Source organism: Aulonocara stuartgranti, assembly GCF_965226115.1.
Source record: "Aulonocara stuartgranti genome assembly, chromosome: 8".
Lineage (NCBI taxonomy): Eukaryota > Metazoa > Chordata > Actinopteri > Cichliformes > Cichlidae > Aulonocara > Aulonocara stuartgranti.
Window position 1 is genome coordinate 12,527,952 of NC_138959.1, and position 23,097 is coordinate 12,551,048.

Consider the following 23,097-nt stretch of genomic DNA (forward strand, 5'->3'; position numbering starts at 1 on the left):
CGCTTTTCTTTTCAGGATCCTTAGATTACCATGACCTGAATGACTGAGAATCTACACAGACACAATAATACAAATTATAGGACTGTCAAAGAGATCAGTCTGATTACATGATAGTAATTTGTGATAGACTATTTGTGTGCTGTTTAGAGAGGTTAAGTAAGAAAGCCGTTGCACACCACAGCAATCGCCATCTGCTGGGCTCTAGATAGAAATAAGGTTTTTTACTGGCTTCATATTTCTGAATTTGGCTTACATCCACCTGCAAGGTCAACTTAATGATTTATTGGAAAGAAATTGACAAAAAGCCTCAAAACTCAAACATATGAGTTATACAAGTGTATATGTGTATTGTCAACATATGCAAAATGCCATATGTTTTAAAATATTATGTCCCATATGACCTCTGACCTCTCCTTCAAGATCAATAAATTGATCCAAAGTGATAATAAAGCTATTTAGCGCTACTTAAATGATTATGAGCTTTCAGACTGACAGGAACATGGTGGCATGTACATTACTGTAACAGGTTATAACTTTTTAAATACATAATAGTTTCAATAGACGAGCATTTTTGTATCTATTAAACGCACACAACGCATAAAATGAGACCAAATACCAGCAGCCATGGAGTGGATGCTGCATTTATTAATTTCCTTGAAGGAATTTTGAAGAGAAACTTTACAGTGGATAGATCTCACATTCAGAATTCAGACTCCATTTTTAATATAATGCAGTAGTCTATGTTGGTACACATTATTTATGTTCTAACCGTAAACACTGTAAATCAAAATGAATACACGAGGGCTCCAAGTCCAAGAGAACTTTTACTTTTAATGCACTACTGCTTTTTTTACTTAACCAAAACATCTAAAAACTGTCTGCCAAATCTGACACGGCAAGAACGAATCGAGTCTCAAGGATAATTGTAAACAACCTAAATAAATTACGCAGTGCAGTAAAAGCCACAGTGTCTCAGCAGCCAGTGTCTCTGCCCTCTTCACCCTAATTTGCCACACTCCGCCCACTCAGGCCTGCAGCGCCGTGGAGCTGGCTGATCCTCCAGCCGGGCCGGGCCAGCCCATACGTCCCACTGGCACAGGACATCCCGCCAGGAGCCAATCACCAAGCCTGCGCTCCTGACAGCTCATTACCACTCAATTAGGCAGGTGCACCTCCATGCACAGTCTTCTGACAAATACAGCCCTCCCAGATGCATGTTTAACATTCAAGAGAATTATATAGTGACAGCAAACAGTAAACGCCTCACCCTTATCACTTGATTGCCTCAAGATTGAAATCCTATAATTGGCCTAGGCCAGCGGGAGAAAAAAATAAATTAGCCAATAAATATGATGCAGTCGACTTGTAATTGAACAATTATGAATTCATATTCATAAGATGTTTGCTGCCAATTACAAAATGCCATCTGATTAGGCGCAATTTGAAATGACATTGTTCCACGCTAAAGACACTGTGGTGTCAGCCTAATAAAGAGGAGACACATCATAGCAGTAGCTCGGCCACCGACATGACCTCCAGAGATGAGAGACATGCTGACACAGTGGCTTGGCTGGTGACAGACGGGATTTGGCACCCATTGCTCTTTGTCCCCCCTTCAAAACCTACCGCTTACGCTCGCGTGCACCGAAAAATATCAGCGCCGAGGGTTGACTTTCACAAAATTTAACACCAGTGGGCACAGATTGTACACATAACAAAACACAAGCAAGGCAAAAATTTAAAAAAAAAAAAAATCTCGATCCCTTGAGAACAGATTCTAATCAAGATGAAATGATTTACAAATCTATTTAATAAGGCTTGCCAGAAGTCAAACTTGGCATGTAAATGCGGTGGGGATTAAATTTCATCGGCAACCAAGACTGTAACTGATCGCCTGCAGACAAAGGGGGAGCCTGCCAGATTTTTTTCTCCCCCATCCACTTCTATTCCCTCCCTCTCCCTCTTTTTTCTTTTTTTTCCTCTCCAGTGCCTGCGTTTTGCCTCGTGATCCCTCCCTGGCTGTGTGGAAGGACAGGGGCAGTGCAGAGTGGTGCAGTACAGAGTGTGGAGGAAAGAGAGAGAAAAGACAGAAAAGGAGAGGCAGGAAGGAGAGGGGAGATGGAGATGGAGGAAGGGAGGAGATAAAGAATGGTGGCGAGAGGGGGAGTAAGAAGGAGAGAAGGGTAGAAAAGCAGGAGAGAGGGAGATCTCAAGGTCAGTGTGAGGACAGTGTGGTCCTCTGAGTTGGACAGAGACACAGCCGCAGTCACCTCTGTGCTAATCAGCCCTTCGGCTGGCTGATGAGGTGTCAGTTAGACGTGTGTGTGTGTGTGTGGAAAACCTTTCCCTTTGCTTTTTTGGCTGCAAAATGAAGGGGGCTGATCGGGCGGAGTAACAATGTGTGTGTGTGCGTGCACCACTCTGGGGTGTAAGCAGGCTGACGTGCAGCTTGTGGTGCCAGTACTGCGCTTTTTTTCTGCTTTTGCCTTCCCTTTCTCCTTTTTTTTCCTTGCATATTATGCTACAGTGAACTCAGCTTTCCCCTGCAGTGAGGGCAAGAATACAACTGCCAATTAATGCTATATGCGGTGTGCCAGTGTTAACAGTGTGAGGCATTATAGTTCAACTTGCTGTGCTGTTTGAAAAAAAAAAAAACTGGGAAAAAAAAGGGCGGGCTAGCCATTTTCCTTGGGCGTGGCTAACCTCTTGCAGGCTAACGTGGATTGTGCTCCCAGCGCAGGGTGCAAACGAACAGCATCCGCAGCTGTGATTAGGTTTGTGACCTAACAGCTCTGCAGCTTGTGTCTCATTGGGTGAGTTTTGCGTATGAGGCCAATTGGCAGAGGCAAGCGTCTCCTCCGTCTATCCTTGGGTTATTTCTGACCATCTGTGCCCAGTCATTAACAGGCCTTTTCACAGTCAATTGTCTTGTTCGTCTCCCCTCTTCCCCGTTTCTGTTGGTTTCACTGTGCATGACCGTGAGGTGGAGCTTCTTCTTCTTCCTTTTTGTTTTTTTTTCCCCCTTGAATTTAAATGGCAGAAGTTAGGAGAGGCCATTTTATTATCCAGGGCTAAGGAGAGCTGTGGAGACGTAGGTTAATTCAAAGTGGCATCATGGAGGATGCATCAAGCAGCGGAGATCAAATTACAGGGCAAAGCCCTCGGTGGTAAAAACAAGCTAGTGGTATGCTGCATAATGTGTGTGTGTGTGTGTTTAACAGCATCTGTGTGTGTGTGTTTGAGAGACTAGAGAAAAAGAGAAGGGGGACACAAGGAGGAATAAAAAGGAAAAAGAGGAGGATGAAGAGGGGGGTAAAGGGATGGGGATGGAAGGAAAGTGGGAGCAAAAAAAAGGAGAGGGAGAAGAGGCTAACTGGGCCAGTGTGCACATGCACACATCACCCCCTCCAATTAGAGTCACTCACCCCCCCCCCCATCCGCCCCTTCTTACAATACATCACCCTCCATTTCTGATGTTTACAGTCGTCGGGGAATGAAATAACTGCACACATCACTGCAGCAGCGACGGCATTGAAAAAAAAAAGAGAGATCTCCTCTGCCTGAAATGCATTTAGCTATTCCTTCTTCCCCCTCATGCTTTTGTTATTGGTCTTTGTGCAATGATTTGCCTAAGGACCCAGATTTCCTAGCAACAGCCTGCCACCAAACATTTGGCAGGAGTTCAACATTCTCTCTCTTTGTGAGAAATGGCAGTGCTGCCTCCCTGCTCTGTGTCTGCCACCAGCCCTGCTGCTGCCGCCGCCGCCGCTGCCGCTGCTGATGCTGGATGAGCCAGACTGGCTGCAAGAGCCCTCTAATAATTCTGTTTTCATCCAATCACACCACATAGTAGCAGGCACCTTGAGAGCCTCTGCCAGGATTCATCAATCACCTCTTTAACACGCATGTTCAGACAAACACAGAGGCATGTGCGAGCAAACAGAACGCGAACGCACACACTCTTGCGCGCGCACGCTCTTGTGCGCTTTCCGGTAATTAAATTTACAGATTAGAGCGAACAAAGCTACGTATACCACCACAGCAGTAGTTTAATGAAAATCAACAAAGCACATTAATGCATAGCAAAGGTTGGTACAGTGAGCGGGAGAGAGGGAGAAGATGTAAAATCTGGCCGTAAATTGGGTAAATACATCTGAGTGCTCTCGACAAGGTTAATGGAGAGAGGAGGCCTTAGTGAACGCTGGTCTAGACACGCCACACAGTATTAAGTGGGAATAGCTGTGGCAGTGTATCTGGCTAAGTACTTTAGAAGTGCGAACGGGACTCTAATAAAGCGAATGATCCCCCTGTTTTGACAAAGAGGCCCAGGAGGGACGCTGAACACCACGTTTTAGATTCCAAGCACTGACAAACACCCATTTGTGGCCCTTCTATCCCCCCTTCCAAATCCCACGGAAGCTTTTCCCCTGCGCGCTACGCTGTCGGATGTGGGCAAAACCCAACTGCCAATTTGCAGAGGATGTGCCATGTTTGCTAATGCGAAGCAGAGGCTAAAAATGAGACCACACAAACTCTGGAGGATGGACTGACTGATCTGCTTTCTGGCACGACCACTGAAAGATTCTTTTTCCTCCCCTCTAATAAACAATTTTTCGTTTGGTATTTGTTTCTTCGACTGGGCGGCTAATTATGAAACCTCCATCATTATTGCACTGCGATGCACTCGTGTTTAGAGGACTTGTGGGCAATGGGGAGGTGGGTGGGGGGAATTGGGAATATCACTTGGGACAACATGCCAAGGAGTATGCTGAATGCTGAGCACTAATGCTGATTTATGTTGATAATGAACTGCTTAAAGACGTGGAATGCAGCGCAATTTCAGGGCTATCGTCTTGACTTGAGATCAGAGAAAATGTCGATCTGCCGGAATTAAATATAATCCCAAACAGTGAAACATGAGCATAGCAGGCCATCCCACTCCAGAAGCTGTAAGTAAAGACATTACCTCAGTGGGCGCAGCTCGAGCGTGTGTGAATATCTAAGCGCACATCTGTCCTCCTCAATCTGTGCGTGTGTTTTGTCTGTAAGGAGAAGATTGCGTGGGAGTGGGGGGTTGGGAGCTAAAACCGAATGAACTTGCATAATCAATTTTCACACTTTCACAGCACCTGTTGGCCTGTCTTCACGTTAAAAGAAATGAATGAATGCATTACATGTAGAACAATTTCACACTATGTTGCAGCTTCGCGCACAAAGACCTGGGGAAAAAAATAGGGGGAAAATGGAGCTGTATTGTCTCAATAGGTAACATAGCTCATTTCACTCGACAAAGGATGAATGGATATATTGACAATGCAGAAGGCGTGCTGAGGCATTTCCTGAATAAAGCCTCTTAACCTCCTCCTCTGGCAGTGGAGTTGGGGAACAGTCATTTTGAATGTAGAGGGTCTCACTTACCGCAATATAATAGACCTTGGCTTTCTTCACCAGCTCCCAGTTGCTGTCCAGGTCCAGGTGTTTTTCCTTTTTGTAGCAGTTTGCCGCTGCCAGGTTAGCAACAAGGGACCTGCCGAGACAGACCCCATAAATCTTCTGCCTCGCTTATCATCCATCTTAATTTTGTCTCAAAAACATCCTTAAAAAACACTCAGGCCTCAGACTTTCCTTTGTTCTTTTGTGATATATAAGGATGATAATAGTTCCTAAGAATGTCTGAGCCAAGGTGAATTAAAGTCTATCTGGATCTCTTTATTTTTCCTTTCTTTAAAAAAACGGTGCTATCTCAAAAAGAAAAAATACACCAAAGAAAGGAGATTAAACAAGCTGAGGGGTTTTCAAAGCCAAAAGAGAGACACCCTAAAATTATTCATATCATATTATCACCTGTAAAAGTTCTGCATAGATAACAAGGGTGGGAAAACAACAGAAAGAGATTACTAAATGAACACTTGAGTAGTGAGTGGTGGGAGCTGGAAAGTGAAGCAGGTGGTATTGTCTTAACACAGCTCATTAGCCAGTCCTCGTGCGCTGTATCTTTATGAGCGGCCATCAAAATGAGTGCAACCATCATAGCTACTTAGGCGAAAACTGCTAGGCGACCATATGACAGGAGGGTGTTGCTACACGAAGGTCTGTTCTCACATGGCGAGAAAAAAAAAGCAAAAAAAAAGCTGCTCTCCGTGGTTAGTGTCAAAGAAAAGAGTAACAGTGTGCTAAGCTGATCAGCGTGTGATGATGAAGGCTACGATATGGCAGCTGAATTGGGACCGTGTTTGACCGGAGCTGCCGTAATGGACTCAAAAGGTTGCTACGAGCGTGACAGACAAAACGAGTGTTGTTAACTGAGAAAGTCCAACGGACGTGAGCAGAGCAAATAACCATTATGATGTGACATATTTAAGAGGACAAGCCGAAATGCCACAGTGAGGCACTCCAGGTTAAAATGCTCATTAGGAATTTAACAAAAAGGAAAGAAAAGAAAACTAGGAAATCCAGAGGAATGATTTCTAGTTTTATCAAAGTGGAATAACTGTCACGCATCGATTTCTGTTATAACTCAGTCAAACTAGAGTGAAAATAGCTGAGATTGAATGTGCGACCACTTTCAATAGTACGGGTCAGCTGGAGGAAACCTGTCGCCAAACACTTGGAGAGACTTCAATTGCTCTCACACAGATTGGTGAAGGTTTGCAAATAGTTGCCATCTGGTTTATAAGCGCATACAGTCTGTGAACAGGTTGAAGTCAATCTGTCAACCAGCACCAATAAGCACAACTCTTATGAGACGCCTGTCTTTGCATTACTAGACTCGACTCTACTGGCTGACAGTTGCTTGTTTTTTTGTTATATTCCTACAGATGAGGACAGATTCACTGCCTTTGGTGAATCTCTCAAATTCCTCTAGATCCGATGATAGTTTGGCACGGACCTTACAGAATTCCAAGACGATGCTTTATGAAGGCCAGTCGGTAACGTTTACTTTAATCTTCTGGAGGTAGTTCTTCACCATGAGCAACATTGATGTGTTGGAAAACAAGGCGATGACCCAGACTCTGTTTTTCTGCTGACTGCTTGAGGTTTTCTTTTAAAATCTTCCCGTATCCTTCTTCCTTCATGATTCCTTCCACCTTGACGAGATTCCCATTTCCAGGCACACTAAGGCATCCTCACAGCATAATACTCCCACCACCGTGTTTCACTACTGGGGACATTCTCTATCTCCAAACATCAGCAGCATCTCTGTGGCCAAAGAGCTCTAGTTTTGTCTCATCTGATCAAGGGACACATTTCCAGTGTGCATATTCTTGCTTACTATACTTTACTCTGGCTTAAAAGTGTTTCTGCTGCAGAAGTGGAGTTTTCCTTGCTGTTCCTCTTGTGCAGGGTTTTAGTGATTGTTTTCTTTGACTTCATTCCTCAAGTCATTCAATGGTGTCTCGGCAGTTTTTCTGGGGTCTTTAGACACATCTCTCACTAGCTTTCTTTCCAGAATCTTTGAAATTTCCGCTTCCTACTTCTGCCAGGCTTGTTCTGTACTGTGTGGCCTTCTTTGAAATTTCTTGATGATACTTCTCACTCCAGTTCTTGACACTTGGAAACACTATAACTAAAGATAAAGTCTGAACTGGTTTCTTTTGTTTTTGGCATGATATTTTCTCAAGTGAGAGCTCAAACCATTGCTAAAGTTTTTATACTGTGTGTAAGCTAGAAGATAACCCTCAGTTTCAACTTGATTTTATAAGCTTTGAGCATTACAAGTTAAAGCACATGATTGCACAGCAGTGGTTTGTGCCATGGCTCAATAAAAAGATCAGGTGTTTAATAATATTGACCTGAGTGGTTTTATCTGAAATAATTCTGTTATTGTGTACACGCAGAAATAATTTACGCTTTCTAAAGAAAACTGGTATGTTTTGAAATGCTATATTGAAAATCCCAAGTGCAGAGTTACCAAGTGGCTGTGTCATTTTGCAGTTAAATTAACGCCCTGCAGCAACAACATGGCTTGTGAAGGCATTTCTGTTTCAGATGAGGTTCTGGCTCTGCTCTGAATGTAAGTAGTTAATGTGAATTTCTGTGTATGTGACCAGCAACAGATTTGTGATTCTTTTCAGTTTATCACAAAGAAATTCCACATAATTATCAACTTGACGCCAGTCAGCTGCAAACCGATAGCAGCCCGATTCCATCGTATCGCCTTTTCATCCCATCTTTACGCACGAAAGATGGGATGGTCCTCATCTTCGAAAAGAAAAATTTCGAAGCCAAAGAGACCACAAGTTCATTGCACACAGTTGTTGCATTTTTGGTCGTGCTGCGGTCTCAAACTATTGTTTTCCCTTGTGAAACTGTAGCAATTATGCTATAGAAAACCAGTGAATGTGGTGAACAGGCTGTGTACACTCCAACAAACTGGCAACACAACAAAGGAACGGTTCACCCTCATAAACAAAATACTCAAGTTTTTCCACTGGCATGTAGTGCCATTTATTCATCTCCATTGTTTGGTTGTGAGACACCCAGCTTTGAAGATATTAGCTGTAGCAACATCTGCCTTCTAATGAATAAAATTGAACAAAATTGTTTCATCGTATTTACATCTGTTTTTTAGAAAGACCTGATTACTCCAAAAAATAAAAAATAAATCCACAAACTAGTCGTCATGTGTTTAGTGTATTTGTAATTTCCCTTCTACTGAACTACACCCCCTCCAGCCACAGAAGTGCGCATCATTGTTCACTTCAACAATCATTCCTTTTGTAAAGTGATATATTTGCTGGGTGTAGTTTGGCAGAGAGAAAATAGGCATTACTTTTACATTATTAACTTCCACAACATTCAAGAGAAGCCAGACATTTCTGCAACAATATCTCCAAAACTGGCAACTCACACCAAAGAAATCTAGATGGATAAATAAATAAGCTATGGCTTTAAGTATTAATAATGTAATGAATCTAAGCAATTAATTTACAGAGGTTCTTGCCAGTGCTTAATAATATATTAAGTTATGCTAAGGTCATCTTAAAACTAAGCTACAGAAAATAACTGCTGACAGGCTAGCAGCATCTTTCACCAAACTGGGAATTTTTAAACGTGAAAATTATCAGCAAGATCTTCACACAATCTAAAATATTTAAATATTTTAAATATCTGCACAAATTATTGCAGTTTTCTGCATTGAAAAGTTGATATAAAGAAATTTGCAGCAATTACTATGCAAAAACTCAGAGCTCCTGGAGAGACTGGCTGATTGAACCCCTGATTACACTTGTAAGATTTTAATAAACTAATTTCTTAATAGCTAAAATGTGATTATTCAACGTAGGGCATCTGCACAGATTGGGACTCAAACTGTCAGATTTTAGTAAAGGAGGCAGGTTTTTTTTCTGTATCTTTGAAGACTTGCACTAATCAAAGCCTTAGGGCTGTGACACACTGGCTCCCAGTACTTCAAAGCCATCACCCTTCCAATCTGGCCCTGCTGGCGACCTTTCCTCTGGCCTCCTGAGCTGTCTGTTAAACACCTGTAAGAAATATTACAGAGCTCGTCTCCCTGAGCACGGCACCTGACCTTTTCAGGTGTCAGAGCCCACATCAAACAATCCCACTAAGACCATTCAGCAGGGCTGACTCCCGGGGCGGTCAGGGTCCAGGCGTTGACTGACTGACAACTCCAGTAGCAGCGGATAAAGGGCTGTAAAGGAAGGGAGTGTTTGAAGGAGGTGGTTATTGATCCACACCTGGTCTATCATGAACTGGAGCCCTTAATGTTAGTGTTATTTGTGTATCTGTGTGTGTGTGTGTAGGCTGTGACCCGACGATGCTGGCGTGAGAGTCACCAGAGAGGCTAAAGCCCCTTTTACAGTCGAGAAGGCTGACAGGTAAGAACTGGGATAGCCCAGGCATCCCTAACACATTGCTACTGTCAGCCTATAGATGGATGACAACCCACTGGGACGGCAGAGACTGAGTGGGGGCCTGGAAAAACACGCTCAAGCTGTTCCTTTTCCTTTTGATGTGTGAGCTGAGCTATGATTCCCTGTTATGACTTCTAGCCCCGAGAAGTCAACTGCTTGCCCGTGGAAGTCAAAATGAACCAAAAAAACTCTCTTAAAGCCGGGTTACGGGTTACTCCTTGGTCAAGGATAAATGAAAGGTTGCAAACCTATTGTCTCCCGTGATACAGGCTGCACAGGTACCAGTCGGCTCCTCGTTTTGCTCATAGTAATGGGCATCGACATGGGCTTCTTCAGCCTTCTTCTTTAGGATCTCGCCAAAGCGGTCTTTCCCGATGCACCCGAAGAAGGTAGCCACCTTATGGGGCTTCTGGAGCATCCACTGGGAAGGAGAAAATGAAAACAGTTACACAGAGCTCAGTTTACAAAATATAAGTCTGTTTGAGGGGTCAAGTTCAGCTAAGGCAGATGGCACACAAACTGTAGCTTCACAGCAAACATACTGCTTGTGATATATGAGGGCTGCGAGCTGTCGTAAACAGCCCAAGACCAATTCCACTCCGCACAGAGGCACTATTCTCATCCAAGCACTCCTTCCTCCATGTGTGCTAAAAACAGTCTCATCTCCTTATTTACACAAACCCCATAATTCAAGGCTTCATCCTTCTTATGCAAACACAGACTCTGAGTGTGTGACAGAGTATGCAGCCGCTACCGCAGGACACTCCCCGAACTGCTCGCTGGACAATTTTTGGTCCTGACAGTCTTGATGTACTCAGTGACTTTTACCTGATGAGGGAAAAGGGGGTGGGGGCTGCTCAAATTCTACAGCGCTCAGGTTTAACCTCCAAAGATTTATTGACGTACAGTACGTGCTGCTGTTTGCTCGTTTTATTGCAGACTCCTGTTTTGTTGCTGACGGGGGCCCCTTGTGAATGAGATGTTGCTGCTTTTGGGGATGACCTGTATATGTGTGAAATTAATCATTTCACACGACCAAACAGCGTCTCGGTGGGGGAAGAAAAATGCATTTTCATCAACCGTCTAGAGAAGCTCTCCTCTGTTTTTTGTTTTTTTGCGTTCCCCCTATGCCCCACCCTTCTGGTCTCCAGGTAAGTAGTTCAGATGAAAATAAAAAATAAGGAGGAAAAATAAAAATAAAAATATCCAGGAAAAGATTCATTACATCGCACAAAGCTCACCTGTGTTTCCAGACTAAGGTTGACAATTTGCAAGCGCAGCTGATCAGGGCATAGAGTTTTTTGACTATCTATCTCTGTTTTATGAAACAAAGAAAACTTCTTGCCTTGTTTACAGCCAATTTACCTCTTCATGACTAACGCGAGGGATGGCATAAATCCCATGTTAGCATTCTATTAAAGGCCAGTCAATTTTTAAGCTTTTTAAGAGACAAAAAGAAAGCTGTACTCATAAATACACGTTGATTTTTGACTTATTTGTTGTATGTCTTTTCTAATAAATTAATGAACTCTCCAATAAACAGACGTTGGGAGAGATGGACATCACCGTTCCACCTAAATGTGTTTTACACCAAAAGGAGAGAGAGAAGTTGCAGGCACAGCATGCTGTGGAGGTCAATATTAATTTGTGTCTGCACCTTCAGCCTCAAGATATGAAAGATCATACTTATCTTTTGTTATCTGAGAAGGGGTCTCCTTTGCCAGAGAAACAAAAACGTGAAGAAACAGCAACACCGGCATCCAAATAAAATGTAATTAGCAGATTAGACATCAGACCCTCCGGTCTCCAGATAACGAGCTGGCTACACATCAACAACAACAGCTGGTTACAAGTTAACGTTATGTTAGCTAATGTTAGGCTCTAGTGTCCTTAAAAAAAAACTATTTGACTACATTCTCACTTTGTTTGAGAGAAGAGTCCAACAATGTTAGAAGCTAAAGCAGGCAAACATTGGCCACCCCTCCCTGAGCCTGGTTCTGCCGGAGGTTTCTTCCTGTTAAAAGGGAGTTTTTCCTTCCCACTGTCGCCAAAGTGCTTGCTCATAGGGGCTCATAAGATTGAGTTTTTCTCTGTATGTATTATTGTAGGGTCTACCTTACAATACAAAGCGCCTTGAGGTGACTGTTGTGATTTGGTGCTGTGTAAATAAAATTGAATTGAATTAAATATTACACAGTTTCACAGCCTCCTCCAGAGTAAATAGCCATGGACACATATTAACAGCTGAGGTAAACAGCGTACTTACGGCCTACACTCACTACAGATGAACGGCTAGAGTTGCTAGGATTATGCACTTGAATTGGGAGGGCTAGGAAAATAGAATTCAGTTGACTGCAATCTGGGATCTACTGACATCTCATGGCGAGATTTTATAAACTGCAACTTTAAAGTTAGCATTGCAAGGGGCGTGGCTACATTTCACCTGTTATGAATCTGATTAAATCTTGACCTCTAAGTTGTGTTTGTCACTTTTGGAACTAATATGCACTAACAGCCTATCCCAAAAGTTTGTGCTTCACTTTTTGTGAATAAAATCAATAATTTTTTTTATTATTTTTAGTTTTTTACTTCGCACTAATTAGCAGGTATTTCTTTTTGTGTGCCGTCAATGGATCATCATCTTCTTCTTTCCGCTGATCCTATTGGGGTGACCACATTGGATCATGTGCCTCCATCTCACTCTATCCCTAGCATCGTCTTTTGTCACACCACTAAACCTTTGAGCAACTATCAAAACAATTCACAACAGCTGATTTTGGTTTTTGTGGTGGGTTTTTTTTTCAGAAAAATAAATAATCACCTTTTATTTTCCAGACTAGGCCTTAGGAAATGAACAGTTATAATGTCACACATGCCTGCTGCATCTTGGTCCGTGAGTGCGCCCTACCAACGTGTCATCTTGAGTCATGGTTCTGTCATTCAACCATGCCTCCAACTCCCCACCTGGCCGAAATACACAAACACACCAACGTGTACATGCGTGCGCACGGCTGCGAGCTCTTCTTCCCTAACCTCTTGCTGCAGGCACCTCACACTTATCAAGGTCACTGGCTCGGGTACACGTCAAGTCCAATCTGATTTTCCCCTCGCCGCGATGAGCGCAGAATCCAAGGTTAGGAGCTGCGGGCTGTAAATAATGACAGCGCGGCCCCTCCATTTGCAGAGCTCTCAGGTGGGAATAGAGAGGGCCACTCAGGGGCCTCAGTCCCTCTGATGACAGCACGGTGAATCACAGCAACCACCGACCTCGTGAACATAGCCCCCCCCCTGATCACACCTCCCTCTGAACTCTCCTACTTTCCCTCTCGCTCTGTCTCTCTCTGACCGTCGGCTGTACTCTCACTGCCAGCTCAGCTTGTCATTTTACAGGGTCATTAACAGACATAAGTACACACTAACGTGAGCACACAGTGCACCTACACGGGCAGAAGGCTGACGTACACACACGTACACACAAAAAGACAAATCCTGTTTAGTTTCACAACATCAAAACTCCCTCCTAAAAAAACAAAAAGAAAAAACGCCCCATGCTTTTGCCAGAAGCTGCTCTGCTACTCCAATAAACACAAAGCACCAATAGATAAGCAGAAAATGTCTTCATTATGAGCAAGAGAAAAAAAATATCTTGCTAAAAAAAAATTTCATCCCCTCTTTCACCGTGGTATGCAGGAGCAGGGAGTTATATCAATTCATTTCCATCCCTGGCACCCTGCAGACAATCCCTCTCCATTCCCAGATTATGTGAGATAATACCTCCATTATGACAAAAGCGCTTTCCGCGGGGTCGCCGAGAGGTCAACCAACCCTGTGCTGGGTATTCATGCTTAGTCACATCCCAATTATATCGCAGTGGCAGAGGCAGGAATTGGCAAATGTACATCAAGGCGCTTCATTACTGAGGGCCGCTCCAGTGAAATTAAGCAGCAGATGAGACAGAGTGAGATTTGCCCCCAGGCGGCATGTTAGAGAGCGACTGTGCGAGAGAGAGAGAAAGAGGGAGGAAGATGGGAAGAAAGAGGGAAGCTGAAGTAACAGATTTTTGTGGAGGTGCTGGGAGCTTGTATCTCGCGCAGCAGCTCATGTATATTTACTTAACTGGGAGAACACTGGTCCCCAAAGATTAATAAGTTCCCATGACGCACCCAAGCAACATATCTTTAGGTGCGTTTCGATACAGGAGGGAAACCTAATGCAAACAAGAGAGAAAAACACCCATGAAACGCAGGCGGTAAGATGATGCACAGGCTCACTCGCTACAGGCAAAGCGGTGATAAGTGTACATTATGTTAAGTGGAGAATACGTCTGGCGTCTCTTTCTATTTGGCTTCCATTTAGCCAAATAATCCCCCCCCCTCGACATACACTCTCCCAAACCTACCCAAAACTGGCCCCCAGGCACCCAGATAGCTATTAATTATGACATCTCATGGTTGCAAGGAGCCCCATTTGGGGATCTGACCTAGGCCCGCTCCTCAACACCCAGCAGCTGCCACTCTTCACTACAGAAGCAGCCGTTTCGCGTGGCGGCTTCCAGGAGGGCAATTACACAGCCCAGATGAGATGAGACGGCTGAATGTTTGGGACTTGAGTGCTCAGGCTGCCATTAGCACTATAAGCTATTACATTCCCCCTTCTTTTCCTGCCCCCCTTTTTTTGTGTTCAACTCTCCCCTCCCATCGTCTCCCTCACTCGCTGCTGTATATTGATGAAGTAGTAATGGGACCTCTAGTTAGATATTCCTGCTGTAAAAACATTGTCTTGTTTCTAGTCTCCCTCAGGGGTCAATGTACTCTCCTGGAGTTGCTGGGAAGAATTTCTGCTCTATTAATGATGCAATTCCAATGCAATTCAGATCTACTGAAGTCGCAGCACAGTACCCCCCCCCCCCCTTTTTTTTTTTTTTTGCAGGGAGTTGATAGACGCCGCTGTGTGTTATCCTGCAGCTTTACAACAAAGTGGTGCCTCCTGCACATCATGGGGAAGCTGAGTGGCTGTCACTTGTTTCAGTTCATCCTTAAAACAAGGACAGAGAAGTCCCCATTCTCCTTGCCTCACCTCACTAGCAGTTCCTCTTGAGAAGAACTTGACCGTGCCTAATGATGGTCACATTAATTATAGGCTTATCAACCTCAGCAAAAATTCAATAGGGCTATTTATAGAGGCCTAAAATAGCTGAGGGCGAGGGTTCTGCTCGCTAGGGTGGCTTATAACAGCCTCCTCTCACTCCAAAGCCCCTCTTTTGGAGCTAAAGGCGGAGGCCGATCAGCGTTTCTTTTTACCGTGCAGTTAAAACAACTAGTAAGCATCTGTCCATCAGCGACTGACATGGAAGGTGCTTATATATAAAGTATTGGTGAAGCAGAGGGCCCTTACCACGAGTGCTGACATTGATGAGGTCTGGCAGCTTCCATTAAATCACTCTTTGCTGTAAAGTGCCGGGCATCAAAGCAACCGGCTGAGGATTTTTCACTCAATCAGGTAACACACAAGGCGCCCCCACCCTCCTGCCTGTTCTCTCAGGGGCTGGAGCCTTCTGGTCAATAACTCCAATCAGTTCAATTTCATGCACAGTTAGCCATGTTGGGGTGCTAGGGCACTGCTCGCACTGGGGTTGCATATGTTGTTGTTGTTGCTGTTGTTGTTTTTCTTTAATTTTTTCTCTTCCCTGAGAGGGTTGATAAGTGGGGTGGAGACCTGTACTGTGTAAAAAGTGGAGACTAGCCAGGGCTAGCATGGCTGTTTTAACTCCCTCAGCACAGCAGGCTTCTTGCCAAGCTATTAAAAATCTCTGTGCTCTGCTTTAGTGACACAGCTAAAAGAATAGAGGGAATGCGGGAGGGAGAGCTGTAAATGATCAACACGATAATGAGCTGATTATCAGTCAAAGCCATGGATAAGCCTTCTCTCCAGTAATTTCCTTTGAGATCAGTCAACCACACTCTCCTGTCTGCAATCAACACTCAAAGGGAAGGCATAGCATGCAGCCTGACGGGAAACCGGCCCAATATCGGCTTCAAATATCCAGATCATAGTTGTCTTCTGTTCAGTGCCTCGCTCGTCCCTTGCTGACACACCAGCATGGTGGTGAGGCTCGCCACTGAAGTCTGCTTTTGTAATGGATGTTTCACAGTTGTCATGCGGCTTTAGGATCTGGCTGCAGGACAACACAGATGACTGATGCTCCACTGATGCTCAAATGTAGTGTGCAATCTGTAAGTATTTGGACGTTGATACATCTCCTATTGTTCCGACACTACATATTTAACAACAACAGAGATTAAAAGAGCCGAGCCTCAGCTTAATAAATCCCATTAAACAGGGACTTTAACTACTTGGAAAACAGTTTCCTCCTGGGAATCAGAAGTGAGTAATGACTATACTAATGGGTGTGACTAAGAACAAAGCAATCAAAACTTTGTGAACAAGCTTGTGCTTTTCCAATCAAACGGAAAGTGGGAATTAAAACACAAAGCAAAAGTAATGACATGACTCCATAGGAGCACTGTAGTCTCCATTCGCTATTTTTTAAACTGCTGAACACGATGAGGATTGTTAGATGCTTCCTCATTAGATACTTTGCATTATAATAGAGTGCAAATGCAAATCAATTTGCATCAGCTACTGTTATGCAAATACACTTGAGGCCAAAACAAGATTACATAATTAACCAAGAACCACTAATTTCAATGCTGATTCCCACCTAAGACGATGAATGTGTGTTATTTTAATCACAAGCAACAGAAGGGCTGTGGACAGATTATATACCTTTGCTCCTGCACTATACTTTTATTATTCTGCATATGTACTCAACACACATAAGAGAAGGTAAGAGAAACATGATTTTGTCTATAAAGTGTCTATAAAGTTTCAAACATGCACTGTAGCCTTGAACTTTTCTAGGTATTGCCTGACAGAGATGCACACCAGAGCACAAATTTCTATAAGCAATCTTTAACCTTCCAGTTTCTCAATGTAAACTCCACATGGGTAAAAATTTTTATCAAATTCAAGACTGGCAACAGTGGGAAAGAAAAACTCCCTCTAAGCAGGAAGAAACTCCAGGGTGGAACAGCCATCTGCAGTGACCAGTTGGAGGTTAGCGGAGTCAGACAGGACAAAAACATGCAGTGGAAGAAAGCCAGGGATAAATAATAACTAATGAATAAACTCAAAGTGGTGGATAAGTGAAGAAAAAACACTCAGCGCATCACAGGAAGCCTCCAGCAGCCACGGCCTAATGCGGTGTAACTAAGGAAGGGTTCAGGATCCCTTGATCCGACCCTAACTACAAGCTTTATCAAAAAGGAAAAATTTAAGCCTAATACTCCGGTTTTAAGCCTAAACCAGAGTGGTGAGAACATGTCTCCCGCTGTGTGCTACAAGTCAGAAAGAACAATTGCAGATGTGACATTCCCCCGACACACTCTGTATGTGAAGAAAAGGCTTAATAGAAGCACCAAAGCCATGTGCCACCATGTCATGGTATATTAAAATTTAGAATTACCACCTGACTCCTATATACTCCGAATATTATTAGTGAAAACTTTAAAAGACGGTGTTTGGCCAATAAAGCTGGCTCTGGCAGAACACAGAGCTGTAGCCATTGTAGTAGACGTCACTTAAAATATGAAAGTTAATGCAAAGAAGCTAAAAATGTACACAATGTACATTTTCAACCTGGCACCCACAGCTTTGACATCAACATCAAATTACAAAGTGAGATAAAGACACAATGGCTACAAAGTGTGGCCATTATCTCCAATTTGGTTGCCGAGGTATGATTTTGAATAATAGCCAGACGTTATTCAATGCAGTACACTTTAGGATCAAACAAAAAATGGGCAAGTTAGGGACAAAAACATGTTTTGTGAGATTGTGACGACTGTAACCTTTCGACCACCAAGTTCATCCTTACGTCTCACTGAATGTTTGTCTGAATTTGTTCCACATGTTTTCTGTTTTTCTTGTATCGATGGTGTTACCTTATGAATTCATGTTTTTATACTTGAATTAAAACAGATAAATGGAACGCTCCAAGTGACGGGGAAATAAACAGTCTGGCTTTTCTAGGTAGTAGCAAAACCACCCCTGGGGAATGAGTCCAGACAACAAAAAAACCACCCAAACAAACAGTGGTGGCTCACGTGTCCATGTACACATACGTGTGTCACAAAAGGGGTGGGGGGTGAGGGCGGGGGGGCAGCTTCCAGGAACAGCCCCCCGAAGATAAACATCAAACCCGACGACGCGCCGACACACTCCATAGGTTCTGATGTTAAACGCGACAAGAATGTCCCCAACAGTATCTCTGCACCCTCTTCAGAGAGCTATCAAAGGGCAAGTTCAGGGAGCACACAACAACCCCCCCCCCCCCCCTCTCCACGCTACACACACACACCTAACACATCTCACTGCAGCATCTTTGCGCTGCATAGGAATCAGGGATGTGTCGCTGTCTCCAGGCGCCAAGTTTATCTAAAAAGGAAACACCTGATTTTTTTTTTCCTAGCTCCTCTCATTCCTCGCCTCCCTTGTTAAACACACAACCTTGATTTTGTTTTCTGTTGCCCGGAAGGAGTGAATTATTTACAGGATAAACAAGGTGATGTTGTTTCAGTCAGTCAGAGCCAAACTCCCCTATCGCAGCAACATAGAGGCAGACGGGTTTACCTGGCAGGCATGAGGGGCTGAGCTTGGATACAGAAGCCAGGCAGCAGCTACACAATGGCTGCATGGTGATACTTATCTGAGGAGTGGTGGGGAAGGGGGAAGCAAGGAGAAAAAAATACCTCCACACCACATTCATGGGTTGGGAGTCCCAGACTGGCGGGTTGTCCTTTTTATCTGCAGAGACAATGGGGGCTATAAAAGAACATGAGCTGATTTACCGAGCCTGAGTGTGCATGAAGTGAGGATGGGGGTATTATTAAGAGATCATAAAGTGGCATTTGTGTTTGCAGGGGTTTGTTGCCATACAAGGTTCAGGCGGGGAGATGATGAGGGACCTTTGCAGCTAAAGCCGCTAATCCTATCTGTGGTCTGTGGGCTCCAGCTGGTGGGAGTGCAGCTGTGCTCGGCCCCTGCACAGGTGAATCGGTTCTGGGTCCCGCTTCTGTAACTTCCATGTACGAAGTATGGCGGATTTGCACGGGGCTTTGATCTCGCAGAGGCGGCGGCAGTGCTGGTGGCGGCACTCCCCTTACCCCCCCAGATGCAGTGACAGTGCGGGTGATCCGTGTTACCCAAAAGACTTCTTTTCTTTTTAAACCTATGCCAAATGACAGCGCCGGTTTGAGGCTTAGAGCAGGTCAGGCCTGAATAAATTCAATGTGGCAGTGCAGAAAATTCACTTCTAAACAGTGCTGCAGGGAGAAAGTGAGTTTTAATGAGTGTTGTGACTGCATTCTGTGATACAATTTATCATCTGCATGAACATGAAGCGATGAGCGAAATCATTTAGGAACGACGGTTGTTCTCCGACACTATAAATCAGTGTTTCCCAAAAGATCCAACGTTCGATTACCAGGAGCAGTAATTCAGGCATGCGTGAAGTCAAACCCTGAACACGGGCAGATTACAGTTTCTGCTAATGGTGGTCGTGCTGCATTATCTCAGCTACAGACTTGTGTTGCCAAGGAAATTCAGGCCTTGAAACAGCTGACGGAACAGCTGTGCTTCCAGCTTGACCTGTGACCCAGTCCGAAAGTGATTCACATTTAACACTGATTTACTTACCAAGGACACAATGGGAGGATATGATTGGACCCTCGGTGCGGATTTAAAAACAAAATTCCTAATGTCTTTACGTGCTGCAGAGAGATCGCACTTATCATATTACTCATGCCTTTGTGTCCTTTCCTGCAGGCGCAGAGGTTTCTCTTCATGTTACCAGCTGGAAATATCAGTGATGAGCTTCTCCGCTTACTAAGCTCATTGGTGTGGAGGCAGTTTGTGTGCAGATTCTGTGGCCGGCTGGCTGCACAGGTAAGCAGAAAATAGCTTTTAGCTCCGGCCTGACCTTGAGAAGGATGCCATTCAATCAGCGAGCTCACTGCAGTAAAGGCCCTATCATTGCACTAATAGACTGAATCTTCCTCTCTGCTTAGATCATGGACAATGCATGAATGACTTCCTCCTCCTTGACAAGTTAAAGGGGTAATTTATTCAATAAATTAAACAGAGAAAATAAGCCATGATGAAAGAAATACTGGTGTGGCTGTTGGGCGGGTATAGATTGAACTCGTGTAACAGTCTGCACACCTAATTTAATTTTCAGTTTATAGACATAACACAAGTGGATGACGGCAATTGACAAAACAGTTAAAATGCAAGACTGAACAGACTGTGCTCGCGTTCTCATTGCCAAGAACGAACATCAGCGGTAGAGAGTGTTTGGTGCGCTCCTTATCTACGCCCAATCATCCAGCTGGAAGCAGGCAGAGTCAAAGTAATAAGGATGAGATTTAAAAACTGTTGCCCGCTTTGAACTTTGAGGTTGTGCGCTCAAATTCCACCTTATCATCTGGCGGCTTAAAAAAATAAGTTGTGTTATTTTTCTGACTGCTTACAGAGAGAGGGAGAGGACGAGAACATACTGGAACGGTCATAACTACTGGCTGCTGCAGTGCATCGTGACAAACAACGGAGAAAAACTTGGGATTTATTGCTCTGATAACCTTCCAGATTCCTTCAGCTGATGCTGTATGCCAGACAACTCCAACAGAGTTATGCATCATTAATCCCCATGAATACTGCCAGTGATAAATAATGCTCTGTGTCCCTATGAAAAATAAGGCAGTTATTACCAAACCATAAAGAATGGTATTTGTATCATCACTTCAAGCAGATAATAATGTGAAGATACGATGTTTCAAGGATTCAAAAGCACACTGACAGTGACGGTAAGCAGTATATTTCTGCTCTCGTCAACCTGCTGTTAGAGAAAGAACTCTCAATAAATAACAGCACTTGCACCGAGCAAATCAGAGATCTTTATATCCATGCCATAGTGCTTACAATACGGAGTAGACACTCAAGCTATCAACTGCCATTCAGCCAATGATAAATCAAGGTAAATAATGACTTAGCTTCGTCTCTGGAAGATAGCGCCAAATAGCAGGTAATCACTTGGAGCACAATACAAAGTGCGTCTAGAAACCTGTTGCACAACGTTTTTCCCACAAAGCGTGGCTCATTTCACTCGTCTGATAATTTCTCAAGGCTCAGACTTGAACCCGGTCCAATAAACATAGTAATACTATATCCCCTACAGGTGTAAAATTCTTGGTGGTTAAGCATTGCAAAAAGAAACTAGAAGGAACTCTGTTTGATACAGAGATGTTTCCAGCGCCAGATGCTGTGGGGCCCTCTCTTGTGAGAAGCCGGGCGAAGATCACTTACTTTCCTATTGAGAGCTGGAGCATAAATTCAAACCCGGCTATAAATCAAATATAAATTTTCAGCTCCCCTCACTTTCTCGGGAACGGCTGCAATAACAATGTCATTCGACTCTGCCTGGTTGCCATTAATGCTCTGGATTCCATCCATGCTAATGATTGGGCCCTGTATCCTGTGCGTTTTACAAAGCCCGCAGAAAAAGAAGGGAAATATTACTGACCTATTTAATGCTTTGCAGGTTAAGAGAAGAAACCAAGGTCTGTGGTAGACACTCTTTACATATACACTATTTCCACACGCTCTCAAAATGGATTTTCCTTGCCAGATATAACACCCTGCGCGCCAATGATTTTAATATACCGAAACTCTGCGACTACGACTTTAACATTTTTAGACAGCAAAGTTTCTGAGCCAGAAAGGAGGACAATGCACTCCCTGCTAAATCTAACTTGAGTGAAAAATGTGATTTCTATTTAGATATTGTTCTGTGTGCCAACAAGCCTTTCCTTCTGCCAAAAAACAGAACTCGATCTCATTCAGGCTATTTTCTCCTTGAAATCACAGTCGCGTAATGTTCTTTTAAAAAAAAAAGAAAATAAAAACACGAAGCGTGGGCCAAGACTGATTCACCTAACTCCCATCCCACACACATATTTACTGGAATGGCCACATATCACAGTCTGAGCAGTTTTCATAACCCAAATATATACAGACTAGTATCAAAATCCAATTCATATATTTGTTTCACACAGTGTAAACAGACTTTTTAATTCCAGTGAAACCATAACCCCAAAGTGGAGCACGGCTAGCAGATTCTGGTTACAGAGCGTGTTTGGAGAGAGAGGTTTTCTGGGTGAAGCACACTTTATTTTTTAAGCAAAAAGCAAACCAATTTCAGTGCAACACCTGCACCCTTCTGCCCTGTTGGCTTTGGCGAAGCAGATTCAATGAGTTTTCAGCCAACAGTACAGGGCTGTGTGCCTGTAAGAATCTGCACTGACAGAAGGCTTTTAGAGAAGAACCAAGGTCACCACTACAATAACACAGCACTGAGGATGTACTCAGAGCCAGGGGGAAGTGCTGCGTCTCTCACACCCTTGAAATAAAAACCAGTGAGTGCGGAATGATACTAAGTTCAATAAACTTCACTTTGCTTTGTAACCTCTGCAGAAAGACTAAACAAGCAGAAGAGAACAGCTGTTCTTATAGTGTTAAACACTTAAATAGAAATCAACTTAGATTTTAAAAAAGAAAATCATTACACCATTATTTATATTTCAGGGCTAATGGATGTGACCTCTAATATAAGCAGCATTAATACTGCGTTAATATCGTGTTAGTTTATAATGTTGTAGGCCGATCTATGACAGGGGTAATGCTGTCACGCAGCTGCTTTCAGAATACAAGAAAACACAATTCAAGGACAGAAAAACAAGTTTAACTCAAGATTTATGAGAATCATACAATATAAAAGAGCTGTACATTGTAATTCAGTGCAAAGCAATACAGAAAAAATAATAACTCAAAGCAGCCAAATATTTAATAAATGTAACAGGAGGTTTTTTTTTCAGTGAAACTATGTTTCTGGTCCAGTTTCTTTTAGTTTATTTTAGCTTCGTCGTCTTGTCTCTCTATATGCTGCAGTGTATATAGTGGAGATGACAATAACGTTTACTTTGACTTTGACTAGTTTATAAAAATATATCAAATCAAATTGGAAATGAACAACATTCACCTTCTAATTAAAAGTTATGCCTTACTGCTGCGATCAGCAACTTAGTTGGAGAGTATTTGCAAACCA

The 23,097-nt window shown here is 43.4% G+C and overlaps 1 protein-coding gene across 5 annotated transcripts in view; it reads right to left on the minus strand.

Moving 5' to 3' along the window:
• Window positions 1-23,097, minus strand: part of LOC309713405 (adenosine kinase-like) — a 127,229-nt gene that overhangs the window by 66,809 nt on the left and 37,323 nt on the right. For all 5 annotated transcript variants that reach the window (XM_082545023.1, XM_082545025.1, XM_082545024.1 and 2 more), the window contains 2 exons: window positions 10,127-10,299; window positions 5,419-5,527 (listed from right to left, as the gene is read on the minus strand). In XM_082545023.1, coding sequence (XP_082401149.1) covers window positions 5,419-5,527; window positions 10,127-10,299 — 282 coding nt within the window. The remainder of the gene's footprint in view (window positions 1-5,418; window positions 5,528-10,126; window positions 10,300-23,097) is intronic.